The 10,071-nt window shown below is 36.7% G+C and overlaps 1 protein-coding gene across 1 annotated transcript; it reads right to left on the bottom strand.

Annotated features, from left to right (window-relative positions):
* Nucleotides 1-1,653: 1,653 nt before the first annotated feature.
* LOC130046447 (uncharacterized) lies at nucleotides 1,654-3,926 on the bottom strand. Its single transcript, XM_056165031.1, has 3 exons — nucleotides 3,591-3,926; nucleotides 2,667-2,886; nucleotides 1,654-2,527 (listed from the first exon to the last, which is right to left on the bottom strand). The coding sequence occupies exons 1-3, from the start codon at nucleotides 3,817-3,819 to the stop codon at nucleotides 2,095-2,097; spliced, it is 882 nt and encodes a 293-aa protein (XP_056021006.1). The 5' UTR covers nucleotides 3,820-3,926; the 3' UTR covers nucleotides 1,654-2,094.
* Nucleotides 3,927-10,071: the final 6,145 nt, after the last annotated feature.

Raw genomic sequence — 10,071 nt, 5'->3', positions numbered from 1 at the left:
CAAAAGTATCAGTAGAATTATACACTATTTTATTTTATTAATTGACGTATATACGTTTTAACAGTTACAAACTTTTGGCAAACCTACATTAACGATGGTCACCGAAATGAATAGGTGACGTCACTGTTTTAGGAGCACAAAGTAATATGTTTTTTGTTACGAAAATATATTCAATTAACGTACCAATGGATTTGAAATTTTTGGATGAAAATAAAGGAATTTAACTACTTTAAAGATAGGTGTATTATTTATTTATTTAATCCAAGTGATCCCGTGGGGATCCGGGTTAGAATAGGTCCTCAGTACCCCTTGCTTGTTGTAAGAGGCGACTAAATGGGGCGGTCCTTCGGATGAGACCGCAAAATCCGAGGTCCCGTGTCACAAAAGGCGTGGCACGATAAAGATCCCTCCCTGCTCAATGGCCCTAAGCGCCGAGCATAGGCCTAAATTTTGCAGTCCTTCACCGGCAGTGGTGACGTCTGCATGTCAGTGAAATATTCTCGAGAGGGACTTTAAACAATAATCCATCAATCCTGCCAATCTAGGATTATCCAAGAGTTCAGGAAGGTTATCGTTTATGATGATTTTGATTAGGTCATTCAAGGTTGGGTAGTAAGTGGTGACCAGAGGTGGTCTACAGCCTTTGTTTTTCTCCCTATACTGCAACAGTGAAGACCTGTCAATTTTTTAAACCTCTTTAATGGCATGTGTAACAGATAGCGGCTTGTAAACCCTTTTGCATAAATGAGACTTCAATTGTTGACTTTGTTGTTCAAACGATTGCCTTTCGAAAATGTTATGTGGGTTGCAGGTGGATGGCATTAAATATAAATGGGCGTCGGTGGGTTTATATGGACATGGAATTCAATGCTACTGGCAAATAAGTTGTTGGTGCAGGGATTTCATGTAAAGTCAGCACTTCGCAAATATATGGTCGGTATAATGATCTAATTTGCTATTACAAGTTGGCACTGCGTCGAATACTGTCTGATGTGTTTCATATTAGTAGGCCGTTCTGTAGATACCGATTCTGACGATGGATTATCCCGTTTACCTGATCAAGATAAGGTCTCACGGCGGTTGTAATCGGTCAACAGGGAGTGCTTACTCCATTTATGCACCTGACCCCATCTTTGGTGTTTCCAGGGTCAGTATTTGCCGTACTATTAATTTTGTATTCTTTATAGGTTTTGTTGTGAATTTTTCACTCATATTGAGACGTCACTATTGCCGGTGAAATGCTGCAAAATTTAGGCTTACGACCTTTTGAACAGGGAGGGAGGGCCTCGGTATTGAGGTCTCATCCGAAGGACCACTCAATTCAATCGCCTTTCACGACAAGCAAGGGCGTCTGAAGACTTACTTTAACCTGGATTGTTCACTGTTCCTTATCTTCACCTTATCTTCAGCTTATCTTCAGCTTTCAGGAGACCAGTGTGCGTTATCTTCACTTGTTCATATAAGAGTATCGAGAAAACTCTACAGATATCTAATCAATGTATATTATTTACCAAGTCTAATTTTCAAGGGCAAACATGGACCAAAAATACGATTTTATAAAAACTAGGTGATCCGTAGTTTATCAAGAAGTACATGTACCAGTTACACAGGATGACGTATCCAAGTGCAAACAACGTTACAAAAACGTAAAACTTTTAATAATAGGATCGTTTTATTTGTATCAGTTTGAAGCTTTAGGTGAAATCACAGATTGTTTCTTGTACAAATGAATAAAATTCAAAGCAAAATCCATGTATTCCTTCTGCAGTTTGATGAAGATTTTGATGATCTTGACATAAAACCAGGCACGTAGCATCAGAAGGGGCTGGATTTTCCCGGTCCCTAATTTTCACAACGTTCCTTTTTTGTTAATTTTACATGCAATGTAAAAATATTGGGTGAATAATAAGGTTAAATTCAAAGATTCTTTGAGCAAATCTGAAGTCAATTTCTCCAGCTACCCCTTGAAAAACATTGCTAATTGCATGATTGCAACAATCGCTGAACGTTTAATTACATTTTAAATGGTTAGTAGATTAGAAATTTAAAAAAAAACCCACGAACTTTAATATAGTTTTTTTTATGAAACTGAATTCACTTAATAACCTCAACATATAAATGAGGTATGGCGTTATCAGCAATGTCACTTTGGTATCGTCTTTGTAGGACCTTGTGTAAGAATGTTGATGGATCATGGCATCTAGCTGTGACGCCCCTGCAAGGTGGAGATTGAAGGTTGTTTAAATTAAGATATCCTTCTGTATTAACGTAATCTGGTTCGTCTGTTGAAATATCTTGATCGGATGATGATGCAAGAGCGTGTGCTTTAGGGGCTGTATTATTGAATTCTGTCGGACGTTGTAGAGTACCTTGTAATTCCAAAATCACGGGGTTTGCGACAGGTGCCCGATTCGAATGGTTCCTATTTGTAATGGCGTGATTCACAGTGTTCTCATAATGGCTGTCAACAGGGTTGTAATCGTTTTGAATCGTGTCGAATGGATCACTCTTGGGAACTTTGTATTTACTACATTAAAATATTAAATTAACATGAAATAGCACTAGTTCTTCCTGTTCATCAGGAAAATGTATTACATCAATTGATTCAATTATAGAGTTATTTATATCATGCTTTTACGATGGGTCCATAAAAATTAAAAACATACCACGACTTCACTTTTTGTGATACCCTTCTCCAAACGAAAACCAAAACAGCACAGACGATAAACAAAAACACTCCTCCATACCCTGCGCCTGCGGACACAATGGCAGGCAAATTAGGGTGGTGACTGTTTACAGCGACAGGATATGTTTCGTTTCCTACTGTCTGGGTTGTTTCACTTTGAATTTCGGTGAAGATTTGTAACCCCCGTGCTTCAATTTTCTCTATAAAAGAAAATAACATGGTGTACAATAATGCATATTACATTTAGTATTAGGTATTTTTAGAGTAATAATGAAAACTTATTGAAGTGAAATATAACGATATTTCTAACTCTCCGTTCACATTTTGTATGGCGAGATTGGTCAAGGCTATTAAATCGGTTTTTTCTTTGATCACTTATTAACGTTCCATTTAAGAGTTTTTCACTCATACGGAGACGTCACCAGGGGCGTATCCAGGAATCACCAGCTTTAGGTGAAGTGTCACAAAGTCTGAACTTTGCATTGAAATTATGGCCATAGCAACGATGGATTGCTATAATGTAAACGCCTTCCAATACACGGGATCTTCGGGTTTAAGGTCATATTAGTACCCGAAAAATTACCTGATTTTCACTTTGAATTCCGGGAACATGTCAAAGGAGCGGTCAATACCTATACACCAATTGTTAGGCCGTTCTTTACATACTAACATTGACTACGGATTACTTCGTTTACCTGATCATGGTATAGGACTCACGTCGTGTGACGTGTCAACAGGGAACCATTACTCCATCTACATATATATACATGTAGGTACCTGATCATACCTCTGGTGGGTCCAGAGGTCTGTGTTTGTCCTGCTCTTAATTTTGTATCTTCATAGGAATAATGAGATTGATCACTGTTCGTTATCTTAAAATTAAAACCAACAAAATTCTACCTACTTGTTACATTGTAATGAACTGTAAGAGTCCCTTCACAACATCGTCGTCCTCCCTTTAGAACCCCCTGTGGGTGTCGGATCTCAAAAGGGAAAAGATTTTCGTAAAACCTTGAACAGTTGGAGGAATCTATTTGTACTTCCTCAATATTTGACACATTTACATGTAAAACACCACATTTTGAACACCAATTTGGAAATGAACACCGAATGCTTGTTTTTAATGAAGCCATTTTCCAATACGGAAATCATGAAAAGTTTGTCGAAGCACTGCATACGCTGTAATGGGAATTTTTTTAAAGTCCATGTCATGTGATATGGAATATGTAACGCTTGAAATATTCTCTTGTCTACACACTTTAGAAATGAGGAAATATTATTTGCCTGCATGTTTTATTGTATAATGGACCAACGGAAGTTTTGCCAAATGTGTGCCAGAGTGTCGATCTCGCTATTGTAACAGACAGCAAGTACAGAATTCCGACAGCAAGTACAGAATTTCGTACTGGAAAACAACACCGTTTGTTTTGTAGTTTATCAAAGTTCAAAGCGACAGTTTTTTAGCGGAAAACTTGAAGAACATGTTCATCCTAAATTCATTTTGTTACACGGAGGCAGTTTTTTCTGAAATTCGGGGAAACTCCTCTACTTCAACGCTAAAAATCCTATAAATCGCTTATTGCTTGATTTAATCTCAAATTATTTTGGCTAATTCTTGTTAATACACGTCTTTTAAACTTATTTTCAACAAGATGTGTTTGTGAAACAAATGCCCCCGATAATGACCGATTCCAAAGATGGCCAAGGTCACAAGGACAAATATCTTGGTACCAGTAGAAAGATTTTGTCATAAGAAATGCTTATGTGCAAAATCAAAGCTCTAATATTTACCATTTAGAAGTTATGACCAATGTCAAAGTTTTTAAAAGTAGGTCAAATGCCAAGGTGAAAAGGTTTAATACCCACGGAAAGGTCTTGTCACAAGGAACACTCATGTGAAATATCAAAGCTCTAGCTCTTACTGTTCAAAAGTTATTAGCAAGGTTAAAGTTTCAGACAGAATTACGGAATGACAGACAGGACGAAAACAATATGTCCCCCGATCTTCGATCTCGGGGGCATAAAAATGCTTTAAACGAAACCATTACCAGTATATTTAATCTATGTAAACAAAAACATGGCACGAATCTTGTTTACATAACAAGAACTTGTGACCTCTGTATCTCCCATGTACCTTGACTATTTTTGCTAATCATTAATAGTAATACCTTATTTAATCATTCTAAACATTAAAAATAAAATAAAATAGTATTTGAAAATTTTCAGCTCAGGCTGTGTCCATGTACTTCAGGTAGGTAGGTAGGTAAAGAGGTACGTAGGTGGGTAATTCCCTGTCATCCCGTGGGGATCCGGGATAGAATAGGTCCTCAGTACCCCTTGCTTGTCGTAAGAGCCGACTAAATGGGGTGGTCCTTCGGATGAGACCGCAAAAACCGAAGTCCCGTGTCGCAGCAGGTGAGGCACGATAAAGATCCCTCGATCCCTGCTCAGTGGCCATAAGCGTCGAGCATAGGCCTAAATTTTGCAGCCCTTCAACGGCAGTGGTGACGTCTCCATATGAGTGAAATATTAATTTCATTTAAACAATATTTCATTATGTATGAAACATAAATGGATTAGGCAGCAGTCTTGCAGCCTATATAAGCCTTCTCCAAAATGAGACCGAAAATGGTAAATATTCCCGAGAGGGACGTAAAACAATATTCAATCAATCAATTCCCTGTCAGATAAACTAAAAATTATTTCATGGTTTGCGCAGGAGGGGATGAGAGTGGGGGTGTCCCTCTAGAGCGAGACTTCAAGAGGGTGTTATGGCTCTAAAGTAAGTCTTCCCCCTGGGGGTAAGGTTTATTCTAGAGCAAGTATGCTGGGGAAGACTCACTCTAGAGGCAGACTTCCGCGGGGGGAAGGCTTGCTCGGGGGTGGGGGGGGGGGGGGGGAAGGCTCTATAACGCCGGCATTCATGAGCGCTCGTGTGCTGATTTTCTATGTTGATCAAAATCCTATCTTTTTATTCCCTCAAAAAAAAAATTCAAACATGAATAATTAGGAGAATAATATTCTGATGATAGAATTCATTATCATAATTTGAGTTGATTTTTTTTCATAGCAAAAACGAAATGAGGGGTGGGGGGGATTTACGAAAGGCTAGTGGAAAAACCATGGTTCCCTTTTACACTATATCTAAGTACATGCATTTTATACCTATGTAGTTTTTAATAATATATGACAAAAATCACATGTGATCCATACCTGCTGGTGCTGGTGTGCTGTTAGTATTAGAATGCTCTAGGCCTGTCGTTGAAATGATTATGTCCTATGGACCCGAGGCCTTTACTGAGACATAGTTTGATTATTGAAACCAGTGTGCTATGAGATGAGCAGGTGCCCCATCTTACCTAGATTTCTCTAATTTTGACTAAATTACAACCTATCAGAGCACCATGCAAGGGGATTTAGCCACTGTGCTCAATAAATTTCTTCAGTAGTATATGCTAGGCATCATGCATGGTGCATATCAATTTTTTCTGCTGATATTCAAAGACATTGGTGTTTGTCAAAGACATTTACATTTATTGCATTTTATATTTAATATATTGTATATCATTTCTAATGATTTCTTGTACAGTAAAGCACATATTACAATGCTACGTTTTATTTCAGCAGCTGAGAAGTTAACACGCATACAGTCGTTGGTTGATCATGTTTTTGAGAAGTCGAAGGAATTAAACTAGCCTTACAGGGAGATAGCGGTAGATGAGAGAATGGTCGCCTCTAAACATAAGTTCTCGGGTATTCGTTAGTTCATTAAAGACAAACCTGTTCGCTTTGGAATAAAGCTTTGGGTTGTAGCATGTAATATGTCTGACTATACGTACAACTTTTGATGAATTTGTATTTGTGCAATGGAAAGATTGTAAAGTAATCACTTTTATGTCGCCATTACACCATGGCTCAGCTACAACTGTTTGTGAACGCACTATGAAATCTAGATTAACTTGGAACAAAAAAGGACTTGTACAACCTGTAGTTGCTAATGATTATAATAAATGTAAGGAAGCTGTAGATCTTTCAAACCAGTTCACAAGTAAATACCCGTCTTATATTAGAACACAGTATCATTGGTGGAAAGTTCTGTTTTTTTCATTTGCTTGATATCATGGTTGTTAATTCTTATATTATTTTTGAAGAATTTAGAAAATTACGTGCCAATCAATTTACAAATTGTTCCTCTGTATTTGGACAACTTGAATTCCGCGATTCACTTTCCATGTCACTGATGGGTTTTAATGAAAAGTGTGCATCAAAAGAAAGTCCTTTTGCATGTACATGGATACCTGAATTTTTAGATAAAAGGAAAGACTGTACAGAATGAGAAGGTTCCAAGTTAGAAGACATCTGTATTTTGTTCATCATGTCTAGTTCCTCTTTGTTTACCAAATGACAGAAATTGTTTTAAAAAATGGCACAGTAAAGGGGAAGATGTTCGAAATTGTGCAAATTTGTCATGTAAAAAGAGAAAATTATGAATATACTGTGTTCTCAATGCATAGATGTTTTTTCTGATGTCAGAGGTATCACAAATGAATGTAATGAAATACACATAAAATGTGTGTAGTTCTTAAAATCTGGAATATTTTATTGCATGTACATTTTTGTTCCAATATGTTAAATGACTTGTGTAATTAACCACTAGAGGTTTTAAGAGGTTGCATATAATAAGCACATTCTTGCTAAATATGATGCAATTGTAGATATAGTGATTCAAAGTAAGTACATGTACTTGAACATACCTATACATTGTACGTGGAGAGGAAAAACGGGTAGTACTTTATGATAACATTTGTTATGGTGTTGTTGCTTAGCAACCAAATATATTTGATTTTAAAAAATCAAATTATTTTGAATGAACAGTTAAAGATCTTTATTTTTGATGTTGTAGTATTCTATCTAGTGGAAGATATTCACAGAACATCATATTGTTAAAAAACGATGTCAATGTACATTACGTACAACTTTTGAATTTATGACCTTTGAACGTAATTATCTTCCATGTGTTCATAATTTTCGTTAAAATCTTTTTAAAATCATTAAGATCTGCCTACAGATTATATTTCCAAAATAATGTGGCATTTACCAATAATCATGCTATGCAATTATGTTTAAATTGTGTCAAATGGCTGCAGAAAGGCAAATTTTGGTCCAAATTGCACTGCGAGTGTTGTTACTTAGCAACCAAAAATATTTATTTGTCAATAAAATTGATTAATTTGATTGTAATGTTGTTGTAGTATTTTAAAAGGCACAGCAACTCATACATTTAGAATTTCCTATTTTGGGTTCTAATCTAGCGAGAGGGGTCGTGATGTATATATATTTCTGAGAAAAAAAATGTTTTCAAAAATTTGCACTTAATTGACCTTTGACACCGTAGACCTCTTTAAGGTCATGGAATATCCTGACAACGTTTTTAGAAAATTGTTCTCCGTCCAATTGTGAACAAAATTATATGTCATATGCCTACCTCAAATCAGGGCACATATTGATTTAAATCGATTTAAAAGACAACTGTCATTTTGTCTTTGAAAACGTCTAAAAAGTACTGGTAGAGAAAGGGTTAATAGAATTAATCTTATGATCGAATTGATTAATCGCAGGCTTTGGAATGGATATCATAGTACCGATATCGTTTATATATAAAAGAAAGGGGTGCTTCAATAGACTACGATTCTGTACAATGTGATTTTGTTACAATGAGCCCTATATTGTTATTAACCGCCGCGGTGGCCGAGAGGTTAGAGCGTTCGTCCCGCATGCGGAAGGCCTTGGTTCGAATCTCGGCCGCGACAGACCCAAGTCGTTAAAACCACAGGGGCTAAGCCCGTTTTGGACCCGAACTCCGTGATACCATAAATCTATATTTATGGTATCACAGAGTTCGGGCCCAAAACGGGCTTAGCCCCTGTGGTTAAAACAGGTAGTAACAGTTCCATCGCCAAATGCTCGGCATCAGGTGTGAATGTCACGGGTCCTCGGAGATGACCTTAAAAATGGAAGACCCGTGTTACAGTAGCTGTGGCACGCTAAAGAACCCCCACTGTTCAATTGCCGTAAGCGCCGAGTATAGGCCTAAATTTGAAGCCCTTCACCGGTCTTGGTGACATCTCCATATGAGTGAAAAAGTCTCGAGCGAGACGTTAAGCAAGATACAATCAATCAATATATCGTTATTACAGGAATTACTTAAAATCTGCGGACATCATCACCTTTTTGATATTAAATAGAGATTTATGGAGATTCTTTTTTTTTTAGTCCCCTACCGACAAAGTCGAAGGTTCTTGCAGATATTTATTTTAAATTTGGTACATTGCTTTGCCATAACAAGTTACTGATCAAGTTCGAGTTTCGTCTTGGTCTGTTGATTTTTTACTTCGTTATGGCCCTTGGACTTAATTTTAAAAAATAGTGTGAATTATCAGTTTTCCGGACTTTTTGGCTGTGGTAGCAGACATTCATTTGATATTTGGTACATTGCTTTGCCATAACAAGTTGCAGATCAATTTCAAGTTTCGTTTCGGTCCGTTGATTTTTCATTACGTTATGGCCCTTGGATTTGGAAAAATAGCATGAATTATCAGTTGTCCGGACTTTTTTGGGTTGTGCTTGCAGATATGCATTTGATATTTGGTACATTACTTTGCCATAACAAGTCACCGACCAAGTTCGAATTTTGTCTCGGTCCGTTGATTTTTCATTAAGTTATGGCCCTTGAACTTAGAAAAATAGCATGAACTGTTGGTTCACATCCAAGTTTCTTATCTCTGTACATAGATAAGAGTATTACAATAATTAAAACTTCTAGCATAGTAATACAACAATATAGCTAAATCATTCATGATCACCTACATGTCGCAGTTTATTGACTTGGTTAAAGACCTATTTAAACCTAATTATAAATTTCTCTTTTTTTTCCCCTGGTCTAGTCTCTACTCCAATAGTAGTTGATTTCCTATCCTTTAACCATAACCTACATAATGAACTTTGAATAATGTTGTGGTACAGTAATTTTTGCAACCGGTAGGGGACTATGTATTGCCTTACAATACTCTCAGAATGCCTATTTTAATTCGATTGTGCGACCTTCTTTAAAATTTAAAACGTTTTTATTTAATTTGTACAAATGTTATGCACGCAAACATTATATATATATATATATATATATATATATATATGTTAATCCCGAGTATGGATTTGACCCTTTGAGGAGAAAAACAAACAACAATGAAGTGAAACCCATTCCCCTGGATGGGAAAAAGTTTCTGTTTTACAATTTATGTCATGTTATCGCCCTCGCGGTATGACCTGAGCATATTTTTGTCAAGAGGTTCTAAATCCTGTTTGTCTTTCTTTTATTTATATTTGAT

Source organism: Ostrea edulis, chromosome 1 (assembly GCF_947568905.1).
Source record: "Ostrea edulis chromosome 1, xbOstEdul1.1, whole genome shotgun sequence".
NCBI classification, from domain to species: Eukaryota; Metazoa; Mollusca; class Bivalvia; order Ostreida; family Ostreidae; genus Ostrea; species Ostrea edulis.
Note: the sequence above shows the minus strand (reverse complement) of the source record. Positions and strands in the feature narration are given on the sequence as shown.